The 19267-nt window shown below is 34.3% G+C and overlaps 1 protein-coding gene across 1 annotated transcript in view; it reads right to left on the bottom strand.

The window, feature by feature from the left end:
* The window catches only part of LOC138315908 (inositol 1,4,5-trisphosphate-gated calcium channel ITPR1-like), a 129614-nt gene that overhangs the window by 19340 nt on the left and 91007 nt on the right, over positions 1-19267 (bottom strand). Inside the window, 22 exon segments of the mRNA XM_069257277.1 lie at positions 633-683; positions 878-977; positions 2759-2794; positions 3642-3739; positions 4091-4247; positions 4579-4728; positions 5349-5487; positions 5906-6038; positions 6552-6623; positions 6965-7069; positions 10456-10542; positions 10919-11003; positions 11347-11460; positions 11725-11912; positions 12348-12671; positions 13105-13269; positions 13749-13804; positions 13923-13990; positions 14343-14587; positions 15009-15108; positions 17526-17600; positions 19074-19171. Coding sequence (XP_069113378.1) covers positions 633-683; positions 878-977; positions 2759-2794; positions 3642-3739; positions 4091-4247; positions 4579-4728; positions 5349-5487; positions 5906-6038; positions 6552-6623; positions 6965-7069; positions 10456-10542; positions 10919-11003; positions 11347-11460; positions 11725-11912; positions 12348-12671; positions 13105-13269; positions 13749-13804; positions 13923-13990; positions 14343-14587; positions 15009-15108; positions 17526-17600; positions 19074-19171 — 2646 coding nt within the window.

The raw sequence follows: 19267 nt of genomic DNA on the forward strand, positions 1-19267 counted from the left end.
CACGATATTCTGACAGCAAAGTCAATGTTAAGGTATGATCATTTTATATTCTATATCATTGTAGTTGTGTTAGTATAAACGATATCTTACAATATAAAGTATTGTATGTATAATTGTATGTATATTATATATATATATAAAACAAGTTTTAATCTTTAAATTTTTGATACAATAAAACCTCATTGTTAATCAATAAATTGTTTGATAAGGTTATGTGATTTAACATGAATCACTCTGCATTAGATATATTTTGCAGTGTTGTTACTATCAGAGAACCTCCGACTAACTTCATCCAAACATATCAGACTAGTGCCTGAGAATTACTTCTACTTTTAGTGCCTGTAGAAAGGATTGCATTGTAGACATACAACTATCACTAGGAGGAGGAAATCTTGAACTACAGAGGACAAGGGAAAGATTCAACACATTGAGGTTTTACTGTGCATTGCAGGTTCAGTGGAACATGAAATCAAATTCTTGGTAATCTTTAATTACATGAATGTCTTATCAGTTATTGATGACTTTTATTTTAATTAAGCAGCATTTTGGATTAATGACCTCAGCACCCCAAATTAACTATAAGCTATATTTTAAGATTTCTTGTATATATACATATCAAATTAAAAACTTACCCAGCCCTGCATTTTTTCATCTTTTAGACGAAGTTCATAATCCTGGATAAGCTATAAAAACAAAGCACCATTGACAAATGATTTCTAAAATCTTGACAAATATGATTCTGAAAATTGATGCTTTTGATATGACAACTAAGAGAGGGAAAGCCAGTGCTTAAAAGGGAAATATATACTGAGAAACAACATTAAACAATGTGTTGTAACTGTAGGAAGTGAAATATTTAGAATTTTGTGTATTGTACCTGTAGGGCTTTCCGTCCAACAGTCAAGCTAGCATTGAATGAACCCATGTTGTTGAAGGCTTCTTTGACACGAGCCTGATGTTGTGCCAACAAAGACCGCCTGGAATAAGCAAATTTATTGATATTATTCCAAATTCTAATCCTAAACAGTATTGGTTAAAAGACTGTTAACAAGCATCATCACAGGCATGATTTTTTTTCTACTTTCATTTTAGGCATACATAATATAATGTCGTAGTCAGTTACATCTACTTTCAGTTTAGGTATACATTGCACTCATTGAGTAAAAGAATACATATCAAAGGTGGCATTCTAGTAGATATTGTCCATATTAGTTATTTGGTTAACAAGTGTTCTTTTGGAAAATATATGAGTGATCACAGCAAATATATATAATGTTTGTTTACTTGCACTAATAATCAACTCCAGTTATTTTTTGTATATGTTTATGATTCTATGCTAAAGACATCAACCTCATACCAGTCTCATTTCCATATATAATTTATATAATAAAACACATTTCATTTGAATACATGTAATCAACCGTGCAATAATGATCTCAATAGGAGTATCTAATTTAGGAATATTTTCAGGCATTGAATGCTTCATTGTACCTATGGAAACAGACAAACAAGTTTATTAGTTAGGTGTGAATTCTAAAAAACCACTTTATCATTCAATCTGAAAACTATGGTTATTAGTTAAAATCCTACAAAATGATTCAGGGTGAGATAATTCATTTACCAACTGAATAACTGTATCAGTGTTAGAACTTCTACAAAACTTAATCTAAGAACTATTTTTTAGAAATACAGAATTAACTACCCTTGTCAAAAGGTATTAATCAAATTATGTCATTTGCTTGAGAAAATGATGCTATTTTCTCAAACAATATATAATGAAGTGATTCTTAAACATGATGACATAAAATCAATACATATTGACAAGAGCAGATAACTCTACCGAACCTAAACCAAAAGATTTGATCAAGTTCAGTGATTAGATCTAAATAATGAGTGATATGTTACAATTTGACATGAATACAGCAAAACAAGGGAAAACTTAATTTTTTGGTTGAATTTCATGAAAATATAATGCATCAAACTATGTTTTCATTTTAATGAGATATAGACAATCTGAAGGGAAAAGTGATTCTTAAATATTAAAAAAATAAAAAAAAAAATAGATAAAGATGGTCTAAAATAATTTTGCTATTTAATACATATTGTCATATTGTAACATTTACATCACTTTCTGTAATCCTTTTGTTACCTCATTACCATGAAATTGTGAAGAAGCAGTACTACCCACACACAGTGAAGTTTAATTCATTATATCTAATGTTAATAGGTCTAGATATTAAACATAGAATCCAACAATTCCTCATCTCAGTCTTCTCATTTGGAATACAGTTGTTTATAAACAAAAATACAAATGAATAAAAGTAACATTTATGTATAAAAAGTTGTTTTGGCTGGCAACTGCATTTCATACTTCCAGTGGTTTTTGTGTTTTTTCTCTCAGATTTTTTTTTTTTTTTCAATAACTCAGATACTCAGGTATTATATTTTCCTTTGGAATTTTCAGAAAGATATCTCAAACAGTAAGTTGTATTAAAATAAACTAAGCAAATTTTCCAATAAATTAATTTTCCAGAATTTCTTTGTATAACAGTTATGTAGTTTTCTTGACTTGTGCATTTTTTTTAATAACATGCAAACCCCACACAACAGTATAATAAGAGATATCAATGGAGGAGATAGGTTTGTAAACCAGAAGTCAGACTCAAAGTTCCAAACAGGGAACTTTCTTTGTTGACTGAAAGATAAAACAGTATCATGAAACATAACTACAATCTGTACGCCATGCCTGAGATTTTACCCTTGTAAACGACGACACTTTCTTGCCATTAAGAATCTAAAATACAAAGAGGGACATGATGTTGTTCGGCATTTCACACAAATATGACATACACACTTCACAGATCACTAGAGTTGCTATAGGAACAGTTCTAATTCATTGAGTAGCACAAACAGATAGCAGAGTGTTGTCAAGTTTCTGTAAATAATATTTCACATTGATACATAAAATATGTAATAATCTCAATCATATTTGATAGTTTTGTAGGTTTTTTTGTTTTTTTTTTGTGAATAAAAAAAATATGCCTCCCCTATTAAAAGCTTAAAAGTGAGGATCCAATGGTATACCCCTGGCACATGTCTTTGGAGAATCAGAGTATACATCTTGACCTTTGACCTTGGAATAAAAATATAAATGACCAAAGCACTTTTTACTGCATATTCTCTAAAATAGTTCCAGGTATACTTCAATAGTCATTCTCATATCTCACGGAATTATGCCATTATATTTGTGGACATGTCTTGGGTAAGCCAGGTGAACAGCTTGACATGTGTTTACTGATAACAACGTCAAGATTTGTTTCAAAATAATGAAACAGCCTTCTTTCACATTCTGTAGAACTTTGAACTTTCACAGACAAAGACTCATAGACTTATAACACATAGGCTTACAATAAGGAAAAATGTGTTCGATATATATAGATACCACAATGCTTCGTAAAGAGTCTGTTTCCTGATGCTACAGAATAGGTTCACCTACAGAGTGCAAGACTACTAGATATATAATCTTATATATTCTAATCTGTGGGATATAGCGAGTGCTAGATACCTCAAAAGATGACACAAGGCAGTATATATACAGGAAAATCTTATAATTTTTATCTGGAATAAAAGTTTCAGCTTACTTTTCCTTGATGGAGTTTGTTGAGATCTGCATGCGGTCCCGTACGGCCATGAAGAAGACCTCTTCTCTTGTAGACAGGAAGAAATCTAACATGGATTTCTGTACCAACATAAAATGATATTAAAAATATATTAATGAATATTGCAGAGACTTCATCCTGACTCAACAAAGAATCCTCTGCATTTGGTACTGTAGAAGTCAAGTCGAAAAATTAGTAAATGTTGTCACAGCAAATACACCATTTTCCTGGCTATATATAACATGTTTTAGGACTAGGTACCACCTAAGAAATCACAAAAATTATCAGAGGATTACATCCTTACATCCACAAAACATTGATTCTAGTTGGTGAGAAGAAACCAAAGGATAGGCAAAGTCACGTGGACAGTAAATCCCTGACTAAATGACACAAACTGCTCCCCACATTTTCTGAAGAAAACAACATCTTACCTGAACATCCCTGTTGGCATTAAAGAGCATGAGGGCCATGAATGCCAGGACCTCACGTGCAATAAGGTCACTCCGCCGTGCCACATGGGGTAGAACCTTGTTTACAAAGCCATGGACATTAAGAGCATTCTGGACCTCCTTAATGTAGGCTAGCTGTCTATTAAAACATAAAGTGAAACTCCAAATCAATATTTCACTAAATCAGGTCTAATCAGAATTCTTTACAATAATTTAACCAACAGCAGTAAATCAAAATCTGTTATATAAATCTTTTGGATTGGCAGAGAAAAGACCTGTGTACTGATTTACATAAAACATACAAGTGTACTTGTTTTACAGTTAGGATAATTCAAATTGATTTGTTAAAAATCCATTGTGGAACCAATGGTCCCAAAGTATACTTAAAAACATCAAAATTTTTTTACTGGAAAGTTGTTGTGATGATACTGAATTGGTTTACAGATAGAAACAGAGGAGCTGCAGATTACTTTTTGATTTTTTGGTCGGAAGCCCGTGTGTCCCAGTCCTCGGGAAGCTTGCGCTCCTCGTTGTGTATGATGGCCCGCAGTATCTGCATACACTTGATGTCAAGTTCCTCGGTCTGAGCCAGACCTTGTCGGATAGATTCCTGGGATATCCTGTACACATAGAGAGTTAAAATTTGCTTTTAGGACCATACACCAGATTTAAAACAGTTGTAAGAGTTATTATTCATCATCAATTTGTGTAAACCACAACTAGATCAAACCATGTAACTGGTGATAACCTCGGACCTATTGATCAAGGTCAAACTGACCCTATCATACTGAAATTCTCTTCACTTTTGAGTGATTCCATTATACAAAATATAATATAATTTCATCACTAACCAGTATAAATGTAAAAGCACTGAGAGGTATTATTGAAAAAAAAAATCAATGTATTATAGAAAAAATTAAACCAAGACATTAAGGTCAAAGTGACATAATGCCAGGTCCCTGCATATCAGCTTATGGTGATACAAGAGAACTATATATATATATATATATAAAAAAATGCCTACATAAAATAAGAAGAGCCTGACCAGATCAAGATAGCAGAACCAACATAATTTATCTCCTTTATTCAAACAGGAGACGGACAAACAGGAGACATGATAAGATATCTCATATAATTTAATGTAACATCAACAGGATCCTCCATCAAGTATGTAGGCTAATAAATATTTCTGAAAGCCATTCCAATGACATTACTCCCACACAATAGTGTTATAACTTACTGCAGCTGTTCCAGAAGTTTTTTGGCTGGTAAGAACCTCTTGGCAGGCTTCCTCTCATGAGGATCAATGAAACACTTGACAAGACTTTGGAACTCTTCACCAAGTAACAGCTCCTCATTGGTACCAAGGGCGGTGTATTCTGTAAACAGCACGACAGTCTACTGAGTGCAAGTTACATCTAAAAATTCAGAGATTCAAGTTTTGGTCCACACCAAAATAATGAAGATTTTAAACAAATGGCCTTTGCAAATAATTATGAATTAATCAGAATCAACACCAATAGAATTGGTACTAAATTGGAAATATCTATATGACAGTAATTCTCCCATTTTCAAGGTACCAAGCTGGGTAAGAAAGAGATAAAATTGAATACAACACATTTGGATGGAACATGCTCACCATCTTTATTCTAGGACCATTATCTTATCATTGTGACATCAGAGGGAAATTTATAATGAATAATTGTATCTGTTTACCAAGAAAAGTTTTCCAGACTATTACAAGGTAACAAATGTAAAACAATGTATTTGATATCTGATGATTTTTAGAGCACCCACCTCGTTTTGATTTCTTGAATTTGATTTGAGCAGCAACTGTATTATATCCCTGGTAGATAATATTATTATTTTTGGCAAATGTGTGGAACTTGGCATTGAGCTCCAGTTCTCCTGCATAGTATTCCATGTTACCCTGCAAAACCCCAAGGTACAGAATATTAGTTACCCAGTTTGTTAGTGACCTAATACGGAAAAATATTGGGTCTAAAATAAACTTGAATCGGGCGAGACGAATTTATCCTGTCGAGGACCCTTTCAATGAAGTAACTGCAAAATGCATTAATATGTAGATCTACTGAGTATGGAAACCAAAACGACTTAAAACAATTTTCACCTCATTGAAGACTTGAATGCGTTGTCATGGTCCATTTCTGTTAATTAATCCTAAATAAGTGTTGCAGATTTCGGTTTGCTTTGAAAGTGGTCATCAGCGGTATCATTCAAACATTTGGTCTTTATCTCTTTGAGTGCCGTTGTCACAAAAGTTGAAAATCATAATCTGACTTTCTACAAGATTCATGCAAGACAATATCTCTATAAAGAAATATATATAGAAATATCTATGCATAGCCAAAATGAATAACTACTAGTTTAAAACTAATTGCAAATGACTTGGAAGAGAATGAAAGTATTTATCTGTACTCACCTTGCGTACGGCACTTTTGGTGTCTCCAAGTCTCATCTCTGTAGAAAATTTCTCTAACACACTTATGTATAACTGAAAATGCCAGATTTGTGTAAAATATTTAAAGAAAGGATATACAATGTGTTTGGCATTGAAATGTATAAAAAAATATGATAACACTTTTAATATGATGTATTGTATGCTTATCTTTACAAAGGGTGGACTTCTTTTCCTCATTAATGAAAATATACACGCTATTAATTTCATTCACTGAACTCTTATTTTCTGCCATTTGCTATTTGAATATCGGAGCTTATCAGTAAAAATATCCATTACTATTTATTCAAAGTTTTATCTTTATAATATTGCTTTTTTATTGAAACACTGATATTTTAGTTATTATGATGAATCAGCACTAAATGTGTCGTACTCACACTTTTGTTGGTAGTTGTCACGGAGATGAGGATGGTGATGGAAGCTGCTATGGCCTTCATGTGGACTGGATTGGTGAGGAACTGTCCCACCACCTCACAGAACGACTGTAAGAGATTGGGCAGACACATTTCAGAAAAAAAATTGGTATAACTTCTATGCTCAAAAATTAAGCTTTAACACTTTTTCCGGGATAAATGTAACAATTACTAATGTTATTGATATTCAACAACAAGAGAGTAAATAATATAGACTTTGAGTGCAATGACCCAGTTAACGTCCTGAAAGAAAAGTACACAAGATCAACAGCACCACAGACATCCTAAGTTCAGACAACATTTACCCATCCCCTTTCCATTACCATGAAGCTGACCTAATCATATTTGGTTTGCAGTGCTCTGATATCCTATAAGACTATACCAGGTAGATAAATACTTACAGACAACTCTCCAGCCAGAGTTTCCGTTGGTATGTGGTGCCCTGATATTTTATAAGACTATAGATAAATACTTACAGACAACCCTCCAGCCAGAGTTTCCGTTGGTATGCGGTGCCCTGATATTTCATAAGACTTTAGATAAATACTTACAGACAACCCTCCAGCCAGAGTTTCCGTTGGTATGCGGTGCCCTGATATTTTATAAGACTATATATAAATACTTACAGACAACCCTCCAGCCAGAGTTTCCGTTGGTATGCGGTGCCCTGATATTTTATAAGACTATATATAAATACTTACAGACAACCCTCCAGCCAGAGTTTCCGTTGGTATGCGGTGCCCTGATATTTTATAAGACTATATATAAATACTTACAGACAACCCTCCAGCCAGAGTTTCCGTTGGTATGCGGTGCCCTGATATTTTATAAGACATATATATAAATACTTACAGACAACCCTCCAGCCAGAGTTTCCGTTGGTATGCGGTGCCCTGATATTTTATAAGACTATATATAAATACTTACAGACAACCCTCCAGCCAGAGTTTCCGTTGGTATGCGGTGCCCTGATATTTTATATGACTATAGATAAATACTTACAGACAACCCTCCAGCCAGAGTTTCCGTTGGTATGCGGTGCCCTGATATTTTATAAGACTATATATAAATACTTACAGACAACCCTCCAGCCAGAGTTTCCGTTGGTATGCGGTGCCCTGATATTTTATAAGACTATATATAAATACTTACAGACAACCCTCCAGCCAGAGTTTCCATTGGTATGCGGTGCCCTGATATTTTATAAGACTATATATAAATACTTACAGACAACCCTCCAGCCAGAGTTTCCGTTGGTATGCGGTGCCCTAGAATATATAATCTTACAGACAACCTCCAGCCAAGTTCGTTGGTATGCGTGCCCTGATATATAAGACTATATATAAATACTTACAGACAACCCTCCAGCCAGAGTTTCCGTTGGTATGCGGTGCTGCCCTGATATTTTATAAGACTATATATAATATAAATACTTACAGACAACCCTCCAGCCAGAGTTTCGTGGTTGGTATGCGTCCCTGATTTATTATATTTTATAAGACTATATATAAATACTTACAGACAACCCCAGGTTCTGGTTGCGTGCCTGTATTTATAGACTTAATAATCTTACAGACAACCCTCCAGCCAGAGTTTCCGTTGGTATGCGGTGCCCTGATATTTTATAAGACTATATATAAATACTTACAGACAACCCTCCAGCCAGAGTTTCCGTTGGTATGCGGTGCCCTGATATTTTATAAGACTATATATAAATACTTACAGACAACCCTCCAGCCAGAGTTTCCGTTGGTATGCGGTGCCCTGATATTTTATAAGACTATATATAAATACTTACAGACAACCCTCCAGCCAGAGTTTCCGTTGGTATGCGGTGCCCTGATATTTTATAAGACTATATATAAATACTTACAGACAACCCTCCAGCCAGAGTTTCCGTTGGTATGCGGTGCCCTGATATTTTATAAGACTATATATAAATACTTACAGACAACCCTCCAGCCAGAGTTTCCGTTGGTATGCGGTGCCCTGATATTTTATAAGACTATATATAAATACTTACAGACAACCCTCCAGCCAGAGTTTCCGTTGGTATGCGGTGCCCTGATATTTTATAAGACTATATATAAAAATACTTACAGACAACCCTCCAGCCAGAGTTTCCGTTGGTATGCGGTGCCCTGATATTTTATAAGACTATATATAAATACTTACAGACAACCCTCCAGCCAGAGTTTCCGTTGGTATGCGGTGCCCTGATATATTTTATAAGACTATATATAAATACTTACAGACAACCCTCCAGCCAGAGTTTCCGTTGGTATGCGGTGCCCTGATATTTTATAAGACTATATATAAATACTTACAGACAACCCTCCAGCCAGAGTTTCCGTTGGTATGCGGTGCCCTGATATTTTATAAGACTATATATAAAAACTTACAGACAACCCTCCAGCCAGAGTTTCCGTTGGTATGCGGTGCGGTGCCCTGATATTTTATAAGACTATATATAAATACTTACAGACAACCCTCCAGCCAGAGTTTCCTGTTGGTATGCGGTGCCCTGATATTTTATAAGACTATATATAAATACTTACAGACAACCCTCCAGCCAGAGTTTCCATTGGTATGCGGTGCCCTGATATTTTATAAGACTATATATAAATACTTACAGACAACCCTCCAGCCAGAGATTCCGTTGGTATGCGGTGCCCTGATATTTTATAAGACTATATATAAATACTTACAGACAACCCTCCAGCCAGAGTTTCCATTGGTATGCGGTGCCCCTGATATTATAAATATATATAAATACTTACAGACAACCCTCCAGCCAGAGTTTCCGTTGGTATGCGGTGCCCTGATATTTTATAAGACTATATATAAATACTTACAGACAACCCTCCAGCCAGAGTTTCCGTTGGTATGCGGTGCCCTGATATTTTATAAGACTTTATATAAATACTTACAGACAACCCTCCAGCCAGAGTTTCCGTTGGTATGCGGTGCCCTGATATTTTATAAGACTATATATAAATACTTACAGACAACCCTCCAGCCAGAGTTTCCGTTGGTATGCGGTGCCCTGATATTTTATAAGACTATATATAAATACTTACAGACAACCCTCCAGCCAGAGTTTCCGTTGGTATGCGGTGCCCTGATATTTTATAAGACTATATATAAATACTTACAGACAACTCTCCAGCCAGAGTTTCCGTTGGTATGCGGTGCCCTGATATTTTATAAGACTATATATAAATACTTACAGACAACCCTCCAGCCAGAGTTTCCGTTGGTATGCGGTGCCCTGATATTTTATAAGACTATATATAAATACTTACAGACAATCCTCCAGCCAGAGTTTCCGTTGGTATGCGGTGCCCTGATATTTTATAAGACTATATATAAATACTTACAGACAACCCTCCAGCCAGAGTTTCCATTGGTATGCGGTGCCCTGATATTTTATAAGACTATATATAAATACTTACAGACAATCCTCCAGCTAGAGTTTCTGTGGTCTCCATCTCTCCTGGATACAGATCCTTGTCCGGAGAGTAAAACATGGAATAGAAAACCTGGTGACAGAAGACATGCTTCTTATCATTTATGGAAGAAATGTGAAGACGTTTTACAAGGTTACCTAAATTATATGACTTCAGCAACATTTTTAATAAACGTACTACTATCCGTTGTTTTTTTAATAATGACGCAACTTAAGTTATGCTTACTCTGGTTGATAAAGAAAAAACTGTTTTGAAAATCTAACAAACTTTGTAAGCTTTCAGCATAAACTTTAATAATTATTCAAAGTATAACGAAATTGTATTCATTCAAAATATCAGCTACTCCAATTGTTGCATTTCAGACAGCATTTTTTAAAATTGTTTTTTCATAATTTCCATATTAACTGACTACATATATAACATATGACAATGGAATTCAAGACTGCACCTCTACAAATGGAAGGACTGCCTCCAGGACATAGAACAGACACCCATGTAATCCTGCCTTGGTATCTCCAGGGGTGGCCACAGCACTGAGGATATATAAACATTTCTGTCAGGTTGCAAATCACAATCTGTATGGCCAATCACAATTTTACTCAGAATTAAAGGCTTCTAGATGTGAAAATCTTTTTTTTGTGGATTATACTTGCATTCTGTTAAGTGTGTGTTTTCATTTGTATTTATTTATTTGTTTTCATAACAAAAGTTGTGTGCCTTTACAGAGTTTAATTGGTAGTTGCCTCTGCATTTTTTTTTCTTCTAAAACCAATTTTCACACATTATATTCTTACTTAAGTCCAAACAATACCTACCTTTTGCCAATTTACCAATTTTCACACATTATATTCTTACTTAAGTCCAAACAATACCTACCTTTTGCCAGGAGCTTGTTTGAGCAGTAAGGCCACTCGATCTCGGTGTTTTGCTATGGTGTCAGATAACTGTTTGATGGAATCTGCTGCAGATGCCACAAAATTCCACATTTCCCTAAAAGCAAAGAATAATAATTATAGCCCAGACTTTATTTAAGACTGGGGAATATATTTAGAAGAGAAGGATCAAATGTGATGAATTACAATAAGAATCTGTAAAACTTGACAAACATACTTTGATATCAAAATATATAAAAGAGTGCACATTAATATTTTAAATCAATCCCTTAAGGTTGTGTAAAACTCTTGCTTTTGGTCTTTGGGCAGGTGAAATGTATAAATTTGAATCACTATGAATCAGCAGATATCTTTATCTTACTTGTCATGCTGTAGATCAGCGGCCCCACTCTCCACCAGGTTGCCAGCGGGTTTTAGATACACCCACAACATGTACTTGACAAACGGCTGTTTGAGGTTACTGTCGATGTCCTTGTGGTTCAGGACCCAGAGAATCTCCTCCACTGGCATAATGGTCTGACACAGGGACTCAATAAACTTGTTCTCACCCTAGGAATGAAGGCAAAAAAGATTTGTAAATATATCTGTTCCTCAATATATGTTGGTTCAATGAAATTGTTATCTCGATCACCAGGAGCAAAAATGAAGCAGAATTTTGTAATTCATCTTTTAGCTACTACCAATGAAGATGAAGAATGCCATTTTGTAAAGAAGATCTGTATTCAGTATCTGAATTGTAAAGTTTGCCTTAACCACATAAAGCTAAACGTTTATGCCACCTTGACTTTTGACAAAGTTTGTAATGACATATATCCCCAAATGAATTTTAATCCCCAACATTACACTGAACTTTGAACTCATACATTAAAAGATAAAGTAACTTCTGAACCCTTGCACAAGCAGACCATTTAGCCTTGGAACCTTATAAAGCTTTAACAAAATAACCTCCCAAGAATCTAGAAATACCTAACCTTTGACCCTTACCTCTGCACAAGTAGCCAACAGATCTACCAGTCCGACGAAGTAGGCTAGATGACCTGGGTCTCGCTTGTTTGTCAAAATCTGTTCCCTGCTGTCGCGCGGCTGATCAAGGACATAGGCAGCCTTTCTGAAGTTCTGCATGATATACTTCATTACAAGGGCCTGGTTACGCTTGATGGTAAGGTCAAGCCCCTCTACTTTAACAAGAACCTTGAGGAGTTCGAGAAACTCCGGAGCCTCGTTCTGGTACTGTGCAGCCAGCAGCACAATCTTCTGAACCTGTTTGGAGTGAACCTTTAGGCACGTGGTTTGGTTGGCGATGAAGAGCTGCAAGACAAAACAAGAGCAACAAGTGAAAATAGCGAAGTTAGAATTAAAACTCCCGCATTTTCGACCTAAACCGTTGAAAATTGCACATAAAAGGTCATACTCTTGCAAGAAATCTCAAATCAAATTTGAGGAAAAACTATTCATGTAATGCGATAAAGCTCAATTATAAAAGAAATATACATATGTAAAGCTTCAGACATGTAGAAGGAGATCTAATGCTAACTAAAGCCAACAGACAATGCTATACCATTTTGAACAACAAAAACACATCCCCTTATATTTCTGAATTCATACTTTAAGTGACAGATTGGCAATACAAAGGCTGATGTGCTTAACCAAAGATAACAAACCACCATTTAATTTGCATGATAATTATGAGGCCTAAATACTTGATAACCTTTAGAACTGTTGTTATTTTAATGTATTTTACCTCTTTGAGAGCCAGTGCAAGACAGGAAGGAACAATCTGGACCTCCAAAAGAGTATCCAGGTTATTAAACATGGCCTCCTGCATGGCACTGTTTTCTCTTGTGATCAGAGCTAGAAGGTCAAGTGTCTTCTTAAAGATCTTCTTCATCCCCTTGTATTGTTGGTCCTGTGAATACCAAATGGCATGTTGGGATAATCACACTTACATATACTTTATCATATAGTGAAGCATACAAAAAGATGGTAGGACTAACACCCATTACATCATTTCCACGAATAAATGGTTTAGTATAGTTTGTACATATTTAAATATGATCTCTGTAATTCAGATACTTAAGCATGCTTCTATTGCTCAGGAGACACTTGAGGTATTTGACATCATTTCCACGAATAAATGGTTTAGTATAGTTTGTACATATTTAAATATGATCTCTGTAATTCAGATACTTAAGCATGCTTCTATTACTCAGGAGACATTGAGGTATTTGACAGGAAATGTTTACCCTGGGTTTTAAATATTTCTAGCAGAAAGTCATCTAGGATCTACAAGATTTTTCATTTAAAGATATAAAAATGCATGCTCAAGGGAGAGTTATTAACCAAAGAAGCTAACACTGCTAGGCCTCTACTTATAAGCCTACTTACCACCAGTTTGGCATCAATCTCTTGTGACAGTATGTCCAAAATAGCAGGTAAGACTCCTGCGAAAACAATGAGGCATTATTACATCAATGAAACACTACCCACATATCTTTTTTAGAAATAATAAGGTTTTCCATAATTAGGATAGAAGTAGATTCTATATGAACATGTACTTACCATGACTGACAAGAATGTTTTGGTTCATAAAGTGTGGTTCTTCTATGTTTTTTGGCAGATGACAGAACCTGAAGAAAAAAAGAAAAAGAAGATTTGTCAAGGCTACGATTTGCAATATGGAATAGTTTAAATTTTTTTTTTTAAAACTGCAGTCTGTCCTCTAAATCAAATATTTGACCTTCCATATTCCGAATATGCATATTACAGAGTTATCTGCACTTGTGGGTAGGTTTTGATTGTGACGTCATGTGTTTGCGAGCGGAATGTCATACGTTTCAGAGAAAATGACGTGAATTGCGCTCACAAAATAATGACATAATAATCGATACCTACCCGCAAGGGAGCTAACTCTGTAATATGCAAAGACAGAATATATGAAAAGCTAAAAATAATGTTCCTGGATATCATTCCTGTACATACCCTGCAAGCTCATCTAGTATCTCCCCAGTAAGTGTGACCTGCTCATCGTTGAGCTTCTGTTTGGCCAGTCTGCGTAGGACAGGTAAACTGCGCTGGACTTCACGGTGGACTTTAGCCGAGTCGTGTGTAAGTAAGATCTGGGCCTTACTGGCCAGCTGGAACATGTCACTCTGGGAGGAGTAGAGTTTGTTGAGTATGTCCAGAGACTTGGTGACCATCTTGTCATAGCTATACATGGACAGGTCCTGAGGAACAAAAAGATAAAATTACACTGACTTTTCAAACAAATAACAAACTTTAAGATAATACAAACAGCTGAAAAGAGTTATGAAGACTTCCACCACAAAAAGGGGACTTACTCAAATAGACTTCAACAAAATAGGGGAGATTTATACAAACAGGGGAGATAATTTGTAAATGTTCTAAAAGTTCTACTTACCTTGATTTAAACATACTTCATTTACCTTTTGATATTGGACAAAGAGGATTGGGCTTACAACTTATGGATAAGCCCTCTCCAAATATACAAATTGAAAGCTTATAGCTGCTGCTTAGCGCTTAAATATCCACAAAAAAAATAGTTTAATCAAATAAATTGTAATAACATTGTGAATGTTGACAGTTGTTTCTCACTTTACCCTTATTTGTTACTTCTAGAGTACTAACCTTGAGGACACTAGTAGTACTCTCTATATCAAATATAGAGGAGGACCCCACCATTTCTTTCAGTTCCTTTAACACCTGTTTCTGATGGCGAACCACTTTCCTGTAATACATACAAATTGTAAAGCAATTGTTCATTGAGTCAAGATTTTCATTTCTTAGGTGTGATAATATTTTTTTGGTATTAAGTCGCCTAATATTTCATACCAATATGTATCTTACAAAGAAATACTTTCCAGGCAACAAGCTAATAGCACCTTGATTTAGGACCCCATCCAAGATTTAATTGATTTGGAACACACAAAAAGGCACTTTTTGTGCAAAATTTAGTATTATATATCACATACACTATATTTTAATTTATTTTTTGTTTATGATACATTGCATTTATTAGAAAAGGACAAAAACAAATTAAACAAAAGTTGTTGACAACAATGGAACTACACAACAAATTAAAGTACATATTTATGACTGCACAAAACTACGACTATAAATACATGTAGGAAATGTAAAGGGTATATGTCCAGATCAGAACTATTTATTTTTCTACCTGGAATATTTTGAAATTGTTAAAACATTTTGATGTTTCATCTGAAGGAGCTGTATCAGGAATATGAAATCAATTGATATTCATCTTCACCTTACTCAAGAAACTTTTATAAAGTTTTAAGACATACGCTTAAACACAATAAGTTTAATCTTTGAATTAACCTTCAAACACATGAAGTAAGGTAAGATGTTAAAAGATCTGGTTATCACTGTCTTGTCCCCATTCTTTCCCCTTTAAAAACATTAAAGTAAGCAAACAAAGATTATCTGTAACTGCTCAGGGATATTTATTACATGGTTTTTGATATATGGCATGCATTTACTTTTACCATATACATGTATAAGATACATTTTCTTTACATGTAACATGCCTATTGGTGTAATGTAGTATCTTTGTTTAATACAAGCATGGTTCAGTTTATGTTAGGAGCTTGTCTAAGCCTTATAAAAGGTCAAATGCATGAGAGTAGGAACTAGATGAAAAACCATCATTAAATATGCCAAATTTTAAACTGCATATTCATCTTTGGAAAAAAATCATTACTTTTAATTTACATTTCCATTAAGGCACAACCTTGTACCTCTTGTGACCTACAATTTCCACAAGGTCACCTGAAGTATGTCAGGCCAATTTTCATCAAAGTCCACATTAAATGTTCATTAAAAAGATTTCTTATTGACAGAATCAAACAATATCATACATTTACTGATTACTTGGGTATAGTGAGCTTATAAAAAAGGATCAACTCTTTTTAAATCTTGTTAGTATTCAGCAAGCTTGCTTCACCAAATTAGCATACAGGTAACAGTAATAAAAATACAATAAAATAATCTAATTGTTTTTAAAGTGTATAAGATCTCTTGACACTTCAACAGATTTTCAGGAGAAAGAATTTAACACAGTCAAGAATGAAGAAAAAGTATTTACAGTTGAACAAAAATTAATTATTACAGAAAATTTCAGTAAAACCAGTTATTTTTGCGGGACAATATTTTCATAATTCCAAGGCCCATTGCTACAAAAAATTGCTAAAATATGACTTTTCTCTTTTTTATTAAAATTGAAAACGATATAACCCACAAAAAAGCAAATCATACGGTCTAACAAAACACAGCAGATAAGTCTACATTAAGGAAAAATTCTGATTGGTAATGTTTTACAGCAACTGTAAGACCAACAGGAATGGCAGATAATGCCAAAAAATAAAGCTTTTGGTATCAATTTTACTGAACCTAGAACATTCATTAATGATTTGAAATCATAATAAAAAAATTACTATTGTTTCATCACTTATCTCCATCCAGTGCTTCGTGGAGAAAGTAGTCAGAATCATACCAATAATAATGAGATCAAGCAAGTATTTACTAAAGTGTAACCTAGGAATAAGTACAATGTATACAAAAGCTAAAATTCTTTACAAGTGGACGTGTCACCTGCAATCTGAGTTATTGCCAGAAACAAATTGTCTATTTATAGTAAAAGACCTTGACCTTGATGAACTTGGGTAATAAGTAACAACGCTGCTGATGCAGGCAGAGTGATGCCTATTCATTCATGGGTTATGCAGATGACACAACAAATTAGTATTTCCTTTCAAAGCCACTTCAGATAAATTGATAATATGCATATATGTTAACCTTTTTATGTTTAATACAGCCGAGGTAATTAAGGATCAATTTTGATAGGTAAACTTTAATAAAGACAAAAAAATCATTAAGTAAATTTAACTCACTCCTGTAATTCTAAAATGAACTGTTCCAGTGAAATATCTGGAAGAGTTTATTTGTCTTTAGGGATAGATGATTTGATTGGAGGACTTTATATTAAGGAATTTGAGTTGGTAGGATAGGAATGGGGGAAGGATAGGGTGGGTATGGAATGCAGATGATACAAATAATGTTGAATTCTGAGCGTTTGATTGAAAATTAAGCAGCCTGCAATAAAACACAATACAGCGGTGCATATCTTACTCATCCATGTTAGTGTGGTCCATAACTTTGTCAGACTCCGTGGCCCAGCAACAGCAACCGATGGCCTGTACCATACTGACGCAACAAAAGGCGGGTGGCTATACGTTACTATATATATACCTGCTGTTCACACGTTCTTTGATATGGTATAATATGTGTAGTTGTATACTTCAATTAAAATTACTCTAATATGTTGTTTCTCTTTAACATCTAAAAGTCATTTAGAGTTGAGCCAGGTTTTGGAATTCTTTACAAGGAAAACTAATCTGCGAACTACACACAGTACTCCAGCAAGCATCCTATGTTGGTCTCCAGTTCACAACAATTGAATGGTGACCTGATTCTAAAAGTCATATTACCAAGCTATATAGTCCCAAGTTATATTGGGTTTTTGACAGACATTCTTTATACAAACAGAGCTGAGTGACTGGATCTACAGACTCATTTGCTGATTCTTTTGGAATGAGTTCCTAATGAAAGCATACATTAGACATTTGTATCCTGTTGGTTCTTGGTTTTATACAGACATCTAGTACAGGAAACTAATATTAACATTCGTTGTTACACAAGATGCACATTTCCTCAAAAATAAAGAAGAACTAAATAAAAAAGATGCAACAATTATCTTACAAGTTCACAGACTACAATAATGCTCTTATGTTGCCATGTACTGAACTTTTACACCATTTATCAATTCTAATCACAACTTGACTTTCATTCATAACTTTGAACTTCCTCGACTATTTTAACATTTTTTCTTGTGAAATTTATAATGCATAAACTATTCAGAGAGAATAATTCTCTCAGCATTGATCCAGTCCCTAAATATATCAGGTGCACTAATGGCACATATATATGGTTTAATTGCATTTTTAATATCACAGAGTTATCTTCTCTTGTCGGTTAGTGTTGTGTAAGTAAGACAGAGAAAAGGAAGTCATTTTTTGCATCAAATTAAATGTATAGCCAACAATATATATATATATATATGTACCCTTTAAAATAGATAAAATATTGTTTTTAGAAAAGAAAAAAAATGATGTAATTTTCAAACCAAATTAATCATGTTATAATCAATTTCAATTTACCCACGATGGTAGATAACTTTGTAATATAGATGAAATACATTGAAATACATATATATAATCTTTGTTTTTCGTAAGAATCTGAAATAAGAAAATAGTATGATAGTCTATTCAACATTTTGTACATACTTGTGCATGAGAGCATTATCCTATATTTAGCAAACAACACAAGTGCTTCATAGCAACGTATAGCACTGCGACAGAACAAACCCTCCACAAATGATAATTAAGGATTACATAGGTGAAGAAAACATAAAAGATAATTTGGTGACAAACTTCTACCGTGCAGTGAATAAGAGAAACAATACTCTATTTTTACAAATGGATACACATTTGTTAGACATGTGTTATACAGATTCTCAGAGATCTTTATTTTAACCAAATTCTTTTTGACAGGTCCACTATATATAACAAGTGATAGATCCCGGTGCTTCCAAATTGGTTATTTTGGGTTAATACGTACTTTGCCTGGTCATGTGGGTTGAAGCTTTCGTACATTAGTGGTTCTAACGTCCGATGGCCTTGATTCTGTTCACATTGTTTAAACTTGGTCACAAAAGCCTGAAACATTGTAAATCAAGTCTGCATGATTATGTTGGAAAAACAACCATACTACTATACTAAGGCAACTAGGTTAGTATTTTGATATATCAGCCA

Source organism: Argopecten irradians, chromosome 2, assembly GCF_041381155.1.
Source record: "Argopecten irradians isolate NY chromosome 2, Ai_NY, whole genome shotgun sequence".
NCBI classification, from domain to species: Eukaryota; Metazoa; Mollusca; class Bivalvia; order Pectinida; family Pectinidae; genus Argopecten; species Argopecten irradians.